The sequence below is a fragment of the Chiloscyllium punctatum genome, chromosome 12 (genome assembly GCF_047496795.1).
Source record: "Chiloscyllium punctatum isolate Juve2018m chromosome 12, sChiPun1.3, whole genome shotgun sequence".
Lineage (NCBI taxonomy): Eukaryota > Metazoa > Chordata > Chondrichthyes > Orectolobiformes > Hemiscylliidae > Chiloscyllium > Chiloscyllium punctatum.
This window is the reverse complement of record NC_092750.1, coordinates 14,144,368-14,162,075: the sequence shown is the minus strand read 5'-3', so window position 1 is coordinate 14,162,075 and position 17,708 is coordinate 14,144,368. Positions and strand designations below refer to the sequence as shown.

General features: G+C 40.7%; 1 protein-coding gene across 5 annotated transcripts in view; it reads left to right on the top strand.

The window, feature by feature from the left end:
* fancd2 (FA complementation group D2) overlaps positions 1–17,708 on the top strand; it is a 103,809-nt gene that overhangs the window by 14,133 nt on the left and 71,968 nt on the right. For 4 of the 5 annotated variants that reach the window (XM_072581876.1, XM_072581873.1, XM_072581874.1 and 1 more), the window contains exons 4-11: positions 2,120–2,223; positions 4,188–4,248; positions 4,343–4,395; positions 7,900–7,978; positions 9,188–9,312; positions 10,695–10,782; positions 12,215–12,319; positions 16,709–16,809. In XM_072581876.1, the coding sequence (XP_072437977.1) occupies positions 2,120–2,223; positions 4,188–4,248; positions 4,343–4,395; positions 7,900–7,978; positions 9,188–9,312; positions 10,695–10,782; positions 12,215–12,319; positions 16,709–16,809 (716 nt within the window). The remainder of the gene's footprint in view (positions 1–2,119; positions 2,224–4,187; positions 4,249–4,342; positions 4,396–7,899; positions 7,979–9,187; positions 9,313–10,694; positions 10,783–12,214; positions 12,320–16,708; positions 16,810–17,708) is intronic. The other variant, XM_072581877.1, reaches the window with a different exon arrangement.

Sequence of the window (17,708 nt, the reverse complement as noted above, 5' to 3'; positions counted from 1 at the left end):
CCCCGCTCCAGGCTCCGGTCTCCTGCTGCGACTCGCTCTGTTCAACGCTCTAGTACTCAGCCTGTGACTTGGTCTGCGCTTGCTCTGATGTGATGTATCCAAGGTTATTCAAGGAAGTGTGACTGGAAATTGTGGAGACGCTGGTAATAATCTTCCAACCTTCCATGGAATCAGGTTTGGTGCCAGAGTACTGAAGACTTGCTGACATTATGCCCTTGTTAAAAAATGGGTTTAATGATAGGTCCAGGAGAAAGTGAGGACTGCAGATGCTGGAGATCAGAGCTGAAAATGTGTTGCTGGAAAAGCGCAGCAGGTCAGGCAGCATCCAAGGAATAGGAGAATCGACGTTTCAGGCATCAGCCCTTCCTGAGGAAGGGCTGATGCCCGAAACATCGATTCTCCTGTTCCTTGGATGCTGCCTGACCTGCTGTGCTTTTCCAGCAACACATTTTCAGTTAATGATAGGTCCAGCAGATACAAATCAATTAGTTTAGCTTTGATGGTGGTAAAATTTCTAGAAACAATTAATTGGTAGAAAATTCATATCACGTGGAGAAATGTATGTTGATTCAGAAGAGTCAGCATGAATTTGGTAAGGGAAGATCTCACCTAACTAACTTGCTGGTGCTTTTTGAAGAGGTGATAGTGAGGGTTTCTGAGGGCAAGGCTGTTGATTCAGTGTACATAGCATTTCAAAAGGCATTTGATATAGTTCCACAAACAGACTTGTGAGGAACTTTATAGGTCAAGGAGTAAAAGGTACAACAGCCATGTGGCTACAAAATTTGCTGAGGGATAGGGAACAGAACGTTGCTGGGTTTTTTTTTGGGCTGGAAGAAAGTTTGAGGTGGAGTTCTCCAGTGGTCAGTATTAAGATGTATAAATTACTTAGATGTTGGTAAAAAGAGACAGTTTCAAAGTTTATGGATAATGCAAAACTTGGAACAATTGTTAACTGTGAGAAGGACATTGACAAATTGGTAGAGTCTGCTAATAGATGGCAGATAAAATGCAATACAGAAAAGTGAGGTGACACACTTTGGCACAAAAATAGACAGATGTTATAAAGTAAAGGGCGCTAGTCTGAAGGTTTTGGAGGAGCAGAGGCCTCTGGATGTCTATAGACATAGACCTTCAAAGATAGCAGATCTGTTTTAAATGAAGCTAATATCCTGGAATTCATTAATAGGTGCATAGAGTACAAGAGTGGGAATGTTATGATGATGAATTTTAAAAAAGCATTGGTTATACCTCAGCTGGATTATTATGTACAGTTCTGCATGCCATGTTATAGGAAATATGAATGTTTTGGATTACTAGAATGGTTCAAGAGATGAGACACTTCAGTTACGAGAAAAGATTGGAGAATTTGGGGCTGTTTTCCTTAGCGAGAAGGTCAAGAGGAATTTCATTTGAAACTTTCAAAATGATGAGGAGTCTACACTGCTCATAAAAGGATCAAGAACCAGAGGGCACAAATTTTAAAGTGCAAATGTGCAAATATGAGGCACGAAAAAATATTTTCACACATTAACTAGTTAGGGTCTGGAATACCTGTCTGGAAGTAGGATAGAGACAGGTTCAATTGAGGCATTCAAAAGGCATCTGATGAATGTTTCTTTTTAAATAATGTGCAGGCTTACTTGAAAAAGGCAGGCAATTGGCACCCAGTTGAAATGCTAAGTGAGTTGGTGAAGGCATGATGGACTGAATGGCCTCTTTCTGCTCCTGAATTGTAATACCCTGTACAAAGGAGAATAAATATTGGCTGAGGTCCCTACTGTTGGTTGCAACTCCGAAACTGCCTGGCAATGTCGATCTGGCTGAGGTCACATTTGTGCTCAGCTGTGAAATGTACAACCGGTTGCAGGCATTTACTGTCTGGTTTTTGAAGAATTACATTTTAAAGAATTACACCTTTAAGAGAAGGGGACAAGGATGGAGGATTGTCTTAGGTGTCTGCTGCGTTTATGCGCTCTCTGTGGTTATTTTTAAGCCATCAGCAGAAATCTGAGTTAGCTGCACCTCTCTCAGTGCTCAGTATGTTTAAATAGCTCAGCATTATGATAGCCTCTTGGACTGCAGAAACAAGAACTAATGTGAATTGTGTTGTTTGCAGGTTGTGCAGGAATTTGTAAGTGGATTAGAGTCACACATTGAAGGCAGGGACAAGTTCAGAAACTGCCTCTTACCCTGTGGGCAATCTCAAGAGGGTGAATCAAGGTATACTACAATTGTATCAATAAATTCACATTACAGCTGCAGCACTTGCAAAAACTAAGTTTAAAATGCTCTACGTACTTATTTGCGTAAAACCATTCTCTTTACATATTTTGCTGATTTCTTTTCCCCAAAAGCATTGTTTTATTAATGTAAATTTGTTGGGCATTGATTACCCTTTGGTATCTCACCTAATTTGTTGAAAAAGCGCTTGTTGGTTACTCAACTGCAGCACAACTAAGCTTGTTGCTTGTCTTCAATGCAGCATGGTTCGTTGAATAATGATGTGAAGTGGGAGCCCATAGCTAAAAACAATTGTAGAATTGTATTGTCCGTCTAAGATTAGATCAGATCTGAAATCTCCCTCGTCTGCGCACTTTACTACTATTTGAGTTATCTTGATACTGCATTTTAACCTCCAATATAAAATGGTTTAAGTCGTGATTTGTAACCTGAGAAACCCCGTCATCTAATGATGATCATGAATCTATTGTTGAATGTTGGAAAAACCCATCTGGTTCACTAATGCCCTTTTTGGAAGGAAAGCTGCCATCCTTACCTGGTCTGGAGCAGCAATGTGGTTTTCTGTCCTCTGGGTAAGCAATAAATGCTGGCCATAGACAACAATGTCCTCATCCCAGGAATGATTTTTTAAAAAGCTCATTTTGAGAGGGCTAGAGTACAAGAACAGAAATGTACTGATGAAGTTGTATAAGGTTCTGGTCAGACTACTTTTGGAATATTGTATACAGTTTTGGGCCCCATATCTGAAGACTGATATGCTGATCTTGGAGGGGATCCAGAAGAGGTTTACAAGAATAATCCTGGAGATGAAGAGCTTGTCATATGAGGAGTGGTTGAGGACTCTGGGTCTGTACTCCATTAAGTTTAGAAGATTGAAGGGGTATCTAATTGCAGCTTACAGAATACTGAGACCGAGACCTGGAAACAGTAGATATAGAGAAAATGGTTCCATTAGTAGGAGAGACTAGGAGCTGGGTTATACCCTCAGAGTGAAGTGATGACCCTTTAGAACTGAGATGAGGAATTTCTTCAGCCAGAGGTTAGTGTATCTGTTGAACTGATTGTTGCAGAAGGCTGTAGCGGTTAAGTCATCGTGTGTCTTTAAGACAGATGGGTTCTTGATTAGTAAGGGGATCAAAGGTTATGGGGAGAAGGCAGGAGAATGGAGTTGAGAAACATATCAGCCATTAACAATGCTGGAATTGTGTAATTCTGCTCCTGTAGATTTGGTGTTGGAAATTGTTCATGTCTTAAATTAGGTCAAACTCAAGGGTGTTGTATCCTAGTGACATACAGAGCAGATTTGTAGAAAGGCTATTGGACAGCCCTAACATCAGAGAAATTAGTGAAGAGACATTGAGTAAAATGGGCTCATACTCTCTCTATCATAAGAAGAGTGATAGATAATCTCATTGAAAATACAAAATTGTGAGAAGGCTTGACAAGTTAGATGCCAAACAGCTATTTCCCCAGATTAAATCTAGAACTAGTGAACATCATTTCAAGTTATATGGTCAACCATTTAGGACTGAGAAGCAGGGAGATTTCTACACTCAGAACATTATAAATCTTTGAATATCTTGACTCCAGAGGGCTGTAACTGCACTGTTGAGTATGTTTAAAGCTAAGACTGACAGATTTTTGGGCTTGAGTGGTTACGAACAATGTGGGAATTAGGATAAGAAAATGGTGTTTGAGAGTCAACCGCGATCTTACTGAGTAGCAGAGCAGACGTGACCGACCATGTGGTCTGTTCCTGCTTATGTGTTTTCATCTTCTTTTCTTACAGTTGAGGTCCTATAAGAACTGCCAGTACTCTGCAGCTATATGTGAACAGTCTTGACCTTTTAAGAGAGACCAAAAAAAAACTGTTTCCATCATTGTTTTGCAACTTACTGTTAATCATTTTATTCATACCCAATGTGTATATTCATGTATTACAGTAACAACTTGAATTATCAGGAAAGTCTTATAAAGCTGCTGCTTGGGATCGAGATTCTACAGGTAAAATGATTGCAAAAGTTGTGGTTGGCGCATGATTAATAAGTGCCCATTTCTTGTGGTTAACTCTTGAATCTGTGTTTTTTTTCTCTCTTAGCCTTCTGTTATGAACACATTATTTGAAAAGATTCCTGAGTTTATGTATGATGGGTAAGTTTCACATTTGTGTATGAAGTCGCACTTTTCTTTCACTATGTAGTTTATGCAGTCCCCATGGCCTATAAAGAGTATGTTCGCGTGAAGGCAATTTGCCCAGTATATGTATTGGATGGTTTAGTTAGCCTCAGTATTACACTACAATTCAATACAGTACAAGAACAGGTTTTTTGAACCACCAAGTCTGCACCAATTCTAATCCTTATTTAGACTCAGAGCTGAAAAAATGTGTTGCTGGAAAAGTGCAGCAGGTCAGGCAGCATCCAAAGGATGCTGCCTGACCTGCTGCGCTTTTCTAGCAACACATTTTTCAGCTCTGATCTCCAGCATCTGCAGTCCTCACCTTCTCCTTATTTAGACTTAGTACTTATTGCCCCTATGTGGTTTCTAGCCTTCTGTTCACCTGTTCATGTATCTATGAAAGTTTGCCTTAAATGTTGTGAACGTGCCTGCTTCCATCATCTCCGATGGTAGTACATTCCAAGCACCCACTACCCTCTGTGGAATATTTTCCCTGCACTTCTCCCCTAAAATTCCCCCCTCTCACCTTTGAACCTGTGCCCTGTTGTAGTAGACCTTGGGAAAAAGTCTCTGACAATCCACTCTATCTATGTCTCGCATACTTTTGTTCATCTCTATCAGGTCGCCCCTCAACCTCCATCTTTCCAGCGAAAATACACTGAGCTTATCCAACCTCTCCTTATAACTAAAACTCTCCAGACCAGGCAACATCCTGGCAAACCTTATCTGCATTCTCTTCATTATTACTGAATCACTTCTGTAAAGGCTGCAGTTTTTAACTTTTCTGTATTTTTGATTGTGGATTGAAATGAGAATTCTTTTAAAAATCAAAGATTGCTAAAGGATTGGTACAAATAACCTTACACTCATTGAAAGTGCCATTTACACAGTTCCTTGTTGAAGCAATAATTGAAATGTAATTCATCATCCAACAAAAGCTGAAGGTGTGTACAAATGGAGATTCTGCTGGCCAACACCTTGCTTATTGGTCTGTGGACGAGTGACCAGTCAACAATTACAAAGACCTGCCTGCCGACGACTATGTAATTGTTTCTTAGATAACCGAACAACTTGAACAAGATCGGGAGATGCCATAAGACCTCTACCATTTCAGGAGCTGTCTCTGCTCTCCTAAGTAAAAGCCATTTTAAAACTTAAAGAAAACAATTTCATTTTTCCTGCTGCAGTTGCTGTGAAATGTGAACTTTTAATTAATAAGTTAGAGACTTTTTATATGTATAAACCAGCTTCCTTGTGTCACTTGCAAGGAAGTGAAAGCATCCAGGAAGACTGAAAAGCAGTGTTCTTATCAACTTAAGAACCCCCTCAGCAGATCCTGTGAAAAAGAACACTGAACCAATTTTCCAGTTTTGCCTTCTTCAATAATACCCATGTTCTTTTCTTGACTGTGTTAGTCTCTGTGTGTTTGTAAAGTGGAGTTAATAAAGAGGTTAGAGTTTTAACTAGTAGAGCTATGTGACAATCATTCATGACTGTTTGCCTGTAACTGGAGACTATTCACTTGTAGTAAATAGTAATTCTTGTAATAGTAATAGAAACCTGATCTGTGATTTCTGTCAACCTGGGTCTGAAAATTAGGTAAATTGGAGATCTTGCATGCTTCTATAAAATCTTTAACTTTTGGAATAACTCTGGAAATTCCAGGGCTTGATTTCCAGTATGGTATTTTATTATGGGGTGGCAAAGTTGCTCAGTGGTTGGCATTGCTGCCTCACGGCATCAGGGACCCATGTTCAATTCCTTGAGCGACTATTTGGGTGGAGTTTGCACATTCTCCCTGTGTTTGTGTGAGTTTCCTCCCGGTGCTTTGGTTTTCTCCCACAGTTTCAAGATGTGCAGGTTATATGGATTGGCCATGCTAAATTGTCCATAGTATCCAGGGATGTGCAGGCTAGATTGATGAGCCATGGGAAATGCAAGGTTGCAGGTGGGGGTGATCTGCATGGGATGCTCTTCAGAGGGTATGTGTAGACTCGATAGGCTGAATGGCCACTTCTACACTGTAGGGTTTCTATGGTTTAATGATTATCATACTACTCTAACATTATCTACCTGAAAGGAAAACTAATGATTCAACATTCTTCCCTTATGCTCACGATTATTATTCCTCCTTCCCTCAACCAGTATCAAAACAGATTGGAGTGTTATTCATTTAATGATTGCTTGTGGGACTTGTCAGTAACAGCAGTTCAAAATAGTAATAAATTGGATTTGAAATCCTTTGGGATATCTGTGTAATGCAATAACATTTGCCTGGGAATCTTTATTACAAAGTTGTATAGTTTAAACAAAGACAGATACATCATCTCTTGAATTACAGTAGTAAAAATGGACTATTGGTTTTCAAAATTCCATCATCTGATTTTTATACCTAGAACTTTCAGGAACTAAGATGCTTTGAAACAGAAAAGACAACTGACTTAAAGAATGGTCATAACAATCATCTGACCACACACGTTTGCCAGGCTCTGTGAAACCAGCATGAAATAAACAAAATCATCTGAACTGAAATTAGCACATTTTAATCAAATGTCCGAGGAGCTGGATCACCCAGTCAGTCTCCCACTCATTTCCCATGTCGATTTGCATCAGTGTAATAAGTTTCACATTTTGGAGATATAGCATATTGCCTACAATTTTGGAGCTTAGAAACCAGAAGCTCAGACGTTAGAATAAACAAATAAACTGTAGTTCAGGGAATTTATTTGGTAGAGCAGGGGCGATGGATTTGTAATGAGAATAAACTGGAGAAAGCTCTTTATCTTTTTTTCTCTCTAAACCTCTTAAGAAGGAAAAATGTCCAGTGGTAGAATCAATTAAAATGAAACATCAGAACACTGAGGATTCAAAGGATTAACTGAAATACTTGCTACTCCTGAGGATACAAGACCTCAGTTAACTAACCATGTTCTGTGGATAAAGCCTTTACACCTTCAGGTCTTTAAACTGTAGATCTCCTTTGTCAGCTTTTTGAACTGGACACCATCCCGTTTGAACATCGAACCTCTGTGCCTGTATATTTAATGTTGCATTTTATTATTTTTCTCTGAGCTAACAGATAATAAAATTATTCCTTTTTCTACTCAATAAAGTGTTGTAATTGGTTCCTTGTTGCTACTGGTGAACTAATTAACTACTTTTTTAATGGTGCTTAAAAAACTGTAAATTTTGTAAAGAATATAAATAGTTATGGCCAATTGAGGAGCCGAATCACCCATCATTACTTGGTTGTAACACCTGTTAAATCTTAAAGGCATGTTTTCCAATGATCACACCATTTGGTTTTCTGAGGGAGGTTGTAAACCTGCATGATCTAACTATTTGATAATACCTCCTTGTGAGTTAATGCTGATTTCTATTAGTTATTGAACTGCTATCATAATCTCTACTCTTTGATACTTCTCTCCCTACATTTATGAAAGTAGATTTCCTTAAAGCAAACTTTCTCAATTTTAGTATTCCAGAGGATGGGATTAACATGCCACGACTCATCATCAGTCAATTTAAATGGTTGGACAGGATCATAGATAGCAAGGTAGGCTCAAAAATGTTACCTTTAAATCTGTCTTCTCACAGTGTCCTTGGTTAAGATGAGTGTTTATACAACTGTAGCATTTTGTTTAATTTGATAATTTGATTCTGACTAATTAATTTGCTGTTTGAGCATATGTCCAGATTCACCTTCAGAATCAGCAGAAAGGAAAATTCATTCCTTCTAGAGGTTAGCACTTAAGAGGAAATTCATTTGTATTTCCTTTTCATTGATGTCTCCCCTCTCCCTTTCTCTTCCCCACCCCCAAAAAGGTGCACTGCTTGGTGAACCTATATATAATCTTGAACTTTAATTGATCATTGACTATGATCAGTAACTAATGGTCATTTGCCAAGGAATGTTTGAGTTATTAAATTGGCACACGGCACTGGTTAGACCATATTTGGAAAACAGTGTGTAATTTGGTACATATTATCATAGAAAAGAAATTTGAGACTATAAAGTGTATGTAGTTTATACTCATTTGGACAACTGGGACTACTTTCACTGCAGCAGGAAAAGGATAAGAGATTTTATGTTTTCGATATTATGAAGACTTTGCAGGGAAAATTTGAAATCCTGTTTTTTATATTAACATGCCACGACTCCTCATCAGTCAGATTAAATGGTTGGACAGGATCATAGATAGCAAGGTAGGATATATTGACTCCTCAATTTGAAATTACCAGTAAGTGAGTGAGATGAGGAGAAATATGTATGCAGATATTAAGTAGCATGGCTTTGTCACAGGGAAGTATCTTTTGAAAAGCACCAAAAAATGCAGGACTAAAGCAGAGAGTTTAGGGGACTGGGATTCCCATTTGCCTGCTCTAGCAATGGCCTCCTTCTGCACTGAAAATGTCTGTTTGGTCAGGGATTTTGTTATGAAACTAGGTATTATTAGGACTTAATTTTGGAATAAAACCACCATCACAAAATAAACATGTCATTTGGAATTGATTGGAGAGTACTGGAAGTTAATATTCTAATTTGTTGCTTATTGGAATCTTTGAAAAGGTAATTATCTTGTAATTATGCCTGTAAATTCTTCCTTGCATACTCTCTTGCTGTATCCTTTTGTTTAGTTACATTTGTTTACCTTATGGTTTCTAAATATGCAATATTTTCTTCTTCTTCATGTTTGTTTATGGAATTCAAGAACTGAATAATACACTGTGATCATTCCTCATTTCCCTCTGTGGTTTGTTCCAGGATTTGACTAGCAAGATAATGCAGCTCATTAGTGTTGGTCCTCTTGAAATTCAGCGTGACATCATCACCAGCTTGCCAGAGATTTTGGAAGACGCTCAACACAATGAAATTGCCAAGGAGCTCAAGTAAGTGAGATATGGAATATGTGGTGCATGCCTTTTTTTTGCATGTAGCTGAGAGTTAAACTCCTGAGTCTGAACTATTCAGTCCCACTTGCTATTCATATTAATCTAGTGGGGTCACTTTTATGGTTGGTTCGTTGCCTCTGGCTTAAAGAGTCTGAGAATAATATCAATGTGGCTTGCAGTCCTGACATTTATCTATAAGCAGGACTTCACTGTAGTCTCCCCACCTCACCCCATCATGTTCAGATTGGCTTAGGCTACAGAAAGCATTCAACTCCAGTGGCAATATATCCCAACGAACATCAGTTGGGAAGAAAAAATGAAGTGACAAGCTACTTTTAACAGTTTTTTTTCCATTAAAATGCTATAAAGTAAATTTTATATTCAGCTTGCAACATGAATTGTGACATATTTCTAGCTGTAAAAATTACTGTCATGGTTGTGACCGTAATCATCATTTGGCTCGCACAACAGCTGAGTCTCGGAAGAGATTTGTAATGCTATCCAAGAAGCAGAAGTTTAAATATCCATGGAAAAAAATCTAAATCCTGAGGTACAATTACTAGATTGGACAATTGGGGAAACAAATTTACACTTTCCAAGTGCGAGCTTGTATTTTCCTTCTGCTATTTAGACTTTTTTTCTCAAAGAAAATTATTTTTCCACTTGTTTAATGTAACCACAGTAATACATATTGACCCACTGGTCGAGTCAAGGCAATGTATACAAAAAGCCTTAGTGTAATCTCTGTCGACTGGCAGAGCACAATTCTGCCTATTCAACCATTATTTTAAAGTTGCTGTTCCATCATAGAGTCATATAGAATGGAAACAGAGACTTAATTCTAACCAGTCCATGCCGGTCATAATCCCAAACTAAACTAGTCCCACCTGACTCTCCTGGCCCATATCCCTCAAAACATTTCTTATTCATGTACTTAAAATGTCTTTTAAACGTTGTAATTGTACCTGCAAACACCACTTCCTCTGGAAGTTCATTCCACTTATGAACCATCTTCAGTGTACAAATTTGCCTGTCAAGTCTTTTTTTAAATCTCTCTCCTGCCACCTTAAAAATTTGCCCTCTAGTCTTGATTTCCCCCATCCTAAGGAAAAGACCATTACAATTAACTGTGTCTATACCCCTCATAATTTTATGAACTTCTATAATGTTGCCTATAAACCTCCTGTGCTCCAGTGAAAAAAAGCCTATCCTGCCTTTCGTTAGAACATTGAAAGTGGTGTGTGTTATTACTATCCAATTTCTTTCTGGATCTCTTGAAATGCAAATTTGATTAAATTTATTGTATGATAATGTTCTTGGTTTTTTTGTGTTAATTTATATTCCACTCCGTTCTACTTGATTTTTATTCTTTCTGACAGTTCCTTGTTGCAACAGAACACTCAGCTGACAGTGCCCATCCTGGATGCTCTCTCTAGCCTCAATCTTCATGCTGAGCTATTGATAGAGGTAAGCTTCCCTCATCTAAAATTGCAGTATTTAAAGTATGAAACTCCCTCACTTTTTGTTCAGCTATAGACTGTGTAGATAGATAATTGAAAATTTTTTTAAATGGAATTTCTTGTATTACTTCTGTGTGCTACAATTGAGAACAGAAAGCAAGGCACCAGGACAAATACATTTTTGTTAGGAGGCATTTTGAGACACTTTAATTTCGTGAGTGTCTTTGATTGTTGAGGTGAGACCAAAGTTAGTTATTGTATTCATGCCACCTAGAAAAGTACATACGTAGTTCTGATCTGGAATGTTCTACCTGATGGAAGAAAATTCAGTGTGGTGGTAACTTTGAAGGCAAAGTCAGAAATTGCTGGAAAATCTCAGCAGGTATGCCAGCATCTGTGAGAGAAAGCAGAGTTAATGTCTGGTCCAGTGACCTGAATGGTGGCATAGTGGTAATGTCACTGAGGCCCGAGATAATGTTTCTGGGCAAGAGTTCATACGTCACTAGATTGCTGGAGGACTTCAAATTCCATTGATAAATCAGGAATTAATAGCTAGTCTCAGTAATAGTGCCCATGAAACCATAATTGTTCATTATAAAATACTCATTGTTGTTAACTAATGTTCTATTAATGAAGGAAATCTGTCGTTCTTACCGGGTCTGGCCTATTTGTGACTTCGCATGCGTAGTACTATGTTGATTCTTCACTGTCCACTGAAATGACCAAGCAAGCTGTTGATTTCACAGGCAATTAGGCAATAACAAATTCTGGCCTTGCCAGTGAAAGCCCACATTACAACAAAAACAGGGGGAATAATAGAATCTCCACAGTCCAGATCAGAACTACGGCACATCAAGTCTGCACCAACCCCCTGAAGAGCATCCCACCCTGACTCTCGTCAAAACCCTGCACCACTCAGCATTTCCATGGCTGATCTGGGATTGTTACCTGGCTCTTTGTCCATGAGGGACATAGAGCTATACCCAATCTCGCCTCCATCTGGTATTTGCATATCTCCATCCAACATGGATGATTGGATTGAAGTCTGAAGAGATAATCCTGGAATATAACCTGCAACAGGAAAATCATCTGTATAATTTACAACCATATCATATGATGTGTTTGCACATTCAAAAATAAACATTTATAATGTTACTGATATTTTGAACTTGATGTAGGGATTTAAAATGGCAAATTTAAGATATATTCTAATTGCATATTCTCATACAGAGCATAGAACATAGAAAAATACAGCGCAGTACAGGCCCTTCAGCCCTCGATGTTGCGCCGACCGAAGCCTACCTAACCTACACTAGCCCAATAACCTCCATATGCTTGTCCAATGCCCGCTTAAATGACCATAAACAGTCGTAGGGTATTTTCACATTGGAAAAATATTTCAATTTCTGATTCATTTCTCTTTGTTTTAAAAACTGCAGGTGCGTCATTCTGTTATGTCAACCTTGTCTGCAGTGAAACTTGATGATCTCCCTGTAGTTGTCAAGTTCATTTTTCATGCCATCAGAACCGAAGATGCTGTAGAGGTAAAGCACATGAATATGCTTTTCTGTTGGAAATTCACAGCCAAAAATGAATTGTCAGCTGTTGTTAGAACTAGTAACTGTCTGATGTATTAAGGTTCTCTGAGACTTTGCTTGAGCACACAGTTATCTTGGTTTAACACTTCTGAAAGACTAAGTTCTGACAATGAACAATTCCTTCATGCCAACTGAGGTTACCAGGAAGGACTCTACTTCGAAAGGTCTCCTTTCACCTGAGGTGTAGTGACCCTCAGGTTAAACCATCATCAATCAGCTCTCCCTAATGAGTGAACAGTCCTATGGCGCTCTGGCACTATGGTGACTTTACATTTACTAAAGTTTCAGTCTAGATTGTTAGGAGTGACATTGTTTCTGAGCCACACTACTGAAATGAGACAATAATGCACTCGTCTAGAATGATATATATTCTTAATCATTCAAGTTCAGAAGTGTTGTGACACCTCAGTAAAAACAATGACTGCAGATGCTGGAAACCAGATTCTAGATTGGAGTGGTGCTGGAAAAGCACAGCAGTTCAGGCAGCATCCGAGGAGCAGGAAAATCGATATTTCGGGCAAAAGCCCTTCATCAGGAATAGAGGCAGAGTGCTTGCAGGATGGAGAGATAAATGAGGGGAGGGTGGGAGTGGGGAGAAAGTAGCATAGAGTACAATAGGTGGATAGGGGTGGGGGTGGAGGTGATAGGTCAGGGAAAAGGGTGGAGTGGATAGGTGGAAAGGAAGATAGGCAGGTAGGACAGGTCATAGGGACAATGCTGAGCTGGAAGTTTGGAACTGGGGTAAGGTAAAGGGATGAGGAAACTGGTGAAGTCCACATTGATGTCCTGGGGTTGAAGTGTTCCGAGGTGGAAGATGAGGCGTTCTTCCTCCAAGCGTCGGGTGATGAGGGAGTGTCGGTGAAGGAGGCCCAGGACCTCCATATCCTTGGCTGAGTGGGAGAGGGAGTTGAAATGTTGGGCCACAGGGCGGTGTGGTTGATTGGTGTGGGTGTCCCAGAGATGTTCCCTAAAGCGCTGTGTGAGGAGGCATCCAGTCTCCCCAATGTAGAGGAGACCGCGTCGGGAGCAACGGATACAATAAATGATATTGGTGGATGTGCAGGTAAAACTTTGGATATGTAAGGCTCCTTTGGGGCCTTGGATGGAGGTGAGGGAGGACGTATGGGTGCAGGTTTTGCAATTCCTGTGGTGACAGGGGAGAGTGCCAGGACAGAAGGGTGCGTTGTTGGGGAGTGTGGACTTGACCAGGTAGTCATGGAGGGAATGGTCTTTGCGGAAGGCGGAAAAGGGTGGGGAGGGAAATATATCCCTAGTGGTGGGGTCTGTTTGGAGGTGGCAGAAATGTTGTTCAATGATTTGGTTTATGCGAAGGTTGGTAGGGTGGAAGGAGGGCACCAAGGGGGTTCTGTCCTTGTTACGGTTGGAGGGGTGGGGTCTGAGGGCGGAGGTGCAGGATGTGGACGAGATGCGTTGGAGGGCATCTTTAACCACGTGGGAAGGGAAATTGCGGTCTCTTAAAGAAGGAGGCCATCTGGTGTGTTCTGTGGTGGAACTGATCCTCATGGGAGCAGATACGGCGGAGGCGGAGGAATTGGGAATACGGGATGGCAATTAACCATAACAAGGACAGAACTCCCCTGGTGCTCACCTTCCACCCTACCAACCTTCGCATAAACCAAATCAACCAACGACATTTCCGCCACCTGCAAACTGACCCCACCACCAGGGATATGTTTCCCTCCCCACCCCTTTCCGCCTTCCGCAAAGACCATTCCCTCCGTGACTACCTGGTCAGGTCCACGCCCCCCTACAACACACCCTCCCATCCTGGCCCACCCCTTTCCGCCTTCCGCAAAGACCATTCCCTCCGTGACTACCTGGTCAGGTCCACGCCCCCCTACAACACACCCTCCCATCCTGGCATCTTCCCCTGCCACTGCAGGAATTGCAAAATCTGTGCCCACATCACCTCCCTCACCTCCGTTCAAGGCCCCAAAGGAGCCTTCCACATCCATCAAAGGTTTACCTGCACATCCACCAATATCGTTTATTGTATCCGTTGCTGCCGATGCGGTCTCCTCTACATTGGGGATACTGGATGCCTCCTCACAGAGTGCTTTAGGGAACATCTCTGGGACACCCGCACCAATCAACCACACTGCCTTGTGGCCCAACATTTCAACTCCCCCTCCCACTCAGCTGAGGGAATGGAGGTCTTGGGCCTCCTTCACCGCCGCTCCCTCACCACCTGACGCTTGGAGGAAGAACGCCTCCTCCTCCGCCTCGAAACGCTTCAACCCCAGGGCATCAATGTGAACTTCAGCAGTTTCCTCATTTCACCCCCCACCCCCCCCCCCCCGCTCCCCCAACCCCAGTTCCAAACTTCCAGCTCAGCACTGTCCCCATGACTTTTCCCACCTGCCTATCTTCCTTTCCACCTATCCACTCCACCCTCCCTCCCTGGACTTCTGGATCTGAGGGAGGTATAGTAGCACTGCACATAAGAAACCAATTCCTGATTCAAATAATAATATCAGCCTGTTCAGAAACATTATGATGAACCTGTGGGGCTAGTTGGACTTAAGAATTATACAGTAGATGTAATAACATCTCTGAACAGGTTGATTAGAAAAAAATAGGTTTAAACATTAAGCTGCTCTGGTTCTAATTTTCTGTAAATTGTTGCTAGTTTCAGAAATCTGCTTCTGACCCAATAAACACATGGAATCGTACTGAAAGTATCTGATAGCCTGACATCCCTTTTTAGGCAGCGTGTCCTGAATGGATGCTGACAGCCATTGACCTCCATATTAGGCCAGGTTTATTCTTGATCATAGTCTAGTGATGTGCATTTCCTTCTGCAGGAAATTCTCCTACTCTTACCACCTGCAATGAGCATAGCTAATTTCATAGCTAAAATGTTTCATAGCTAAAATGTTTCAGAGTGTGACTTGAAGGAGTTGGTTGCTGACGTAAAATCTGGGAAAATCCAAAATCCAGCATGGTCTTTATCCTTTGGAGGCTAGATTTTGGACTACATATGTACTGTAAAAGTAAAGAGGAAGCTGAAAGGATTCTTCTTGGTCCAGAGTAGACACGCTGCCACTGCGACAAGAGCCCCATTCCAAATCGATAATACAAAACAAATTATATTAGGACAGTAATTCTTTAAAGAAGTTTTGGCTGCATCAGCCCATAGAACTAACTGTCAAAATTGTTCTTTTGTTAAATTTGTTGAAGATTTTACTTGGTGTAAGAGTAACTCTAGCCAGAGTGCAAAAGCCAAATACTGCAGGTGCTTGAAATGTGAATTGAAAATAGAAATTATTCAAAACAGCAGGTCAGGAAGTATTGTGGAAAGAAACAGTTACTTTCAGCTTCCTCTTTATTTTCACAGTACATACATAGTCCAAAGTCTAGCCTCCAAAGGACTAAGACCATGCTGGCTTTTGAATTTTCCCAGATTTTAGGTCAGCAATCAACTCCTTTGAGTCACACTCTGAAACATTTTAGCTATGAAATTGCATGTATTGCACGATAAAGCAGGTTGGTCATCGAGCTATAAATCCTTCTGATATGCTCGTTGCAGGTCGTAAGAGTAGGAGAATTTCGTGCAAAAGGTAATGCACATCACTAGACTATGATCAAGAATAAACCTGGCCTAATATGGAGGTCAATGGCTGTCAGCATCTAAGGGCTTTTGCCTGAAACGTCGATTTCGCTGCTCGTTGGATGCTGCCTGAACTGCTGTGCTCTTCCAGCACCACTAATCCAGTATTTGGTTTTCAGCATCTGCAGTTATTGTTTTTACTCTATTCAGGGCATGCTGACTAAAGATGGATGTCAGACTATCAGATACTTTAAGTACGATTCTATGTGTTTATTGGGTCAGAAGCAGATTTCTGAAACTAGCAACAGTTTACAGAAAATTAGAACCAGAGCAGCTTAATGTTCAAACCTATTTTTCTAATCAACCTGTTCAGAGATGTTATTACACACATTTGGAGCATGTGGGACTTGAACCCGAGCCTTCTGTCCCAAGCCGAGGGACACTACCACTGTGCCACAAGAGGGCCCTCTGGTTTATGTTTAAACGACAATCATAGTTACAGCTATTGCCTACACTTTTATTACATGAAATCACTGTTAGTTGCTAAGTTTTTTTTTGTGCCCCAACGTTTCTGAGATGTTACATTTTGATGTGGCTATGCGCAGTTTCATTTCAAAAATGGAAGTTTCGCATTATTTTGTATAAGAACAGTATGCCATTTGACTCTCTGAATTTAAATGTGGCTTTCATTGATGCAGCAACTGACCTCATGAAGAAGCCTTTGAACTTAGTTTGCTGAGACTTGCACTGTTTTTTCATTTTAGGTGATTACAGAATTGCGGATGAATCTAGGATTGGAATCTTGTGTGCTTCCTTCACAACTGCAGACTAGCCGAGACAAGCAGAAACAGAAGAGTGTTGCAGGGTATGATGCGAAAATATTTTATGCACAAGTGATCCAGCTGGAATTTGAAGAGTTCTGCGTTGCAATGTTATACTCCCATCCCTCGTGTTTGAACAGAAAGTAAAGTTCAAACTAAGGGGAAGCCAGATTAAAATTCTCCCTTCTCTAAAACCAATCTTTCTGATGAAACAACTATTTAAGAAAGAAACTCACGTGCTATGTGGGACAACTCATGATAGGCTCCAGGATAAATGTGGATTTCAACAGCTTCATCATTTCCCCTCCCCTCACTGTATCCCAGTCCCAAAATTCCAACTTGGCACTGCCCACCGGACCTGTCCATCACTCCCCCCTCTGACCTATCACCTTCTCCCTCACCTTCATCCACCTGTCGTTTTCTCAGCTACCTTCCCTCCCCCACCCCCTCCCATTTATCTCTCAGTCCCGATTCACAAGCCTCATTCCTAATGAAGGGCTTATGCCCGAAACGTCGATTCTCCTGCTCCTCGGTGCTTTTCCAGCACGACACTCTTGACTCTGATCTCCAGCATCTGCAGTCCTCACTTTCTCCACAAAAGCTCTGTGGAATTACAAACCTATTGAGCTGTGTTAACTATGGCTCTGTTGGTAACATTCTCACTTCTGCATTTGGAGGTTGAGGGTTCAAGTCCTACTCCAGACTTGAAGCCTAAAATTGAGGCAAACATTCCACTGTGTTACTGAGGGAGTGCAGGAATGCCATCTTTCAGGAGACCCTAATTTTCCTCTCAGTGGACATTAAAGATCTCGTGGCATTATTTCAAAGAAGAATGAGGAATATCCCTGGAGTCTTGTTGAATATTTATCTCTCAGTCAACATCACAAATGAAAATTGATCTGATGATTAATATTTTGTGCTTTTGGGAACTTGCTATGACAAG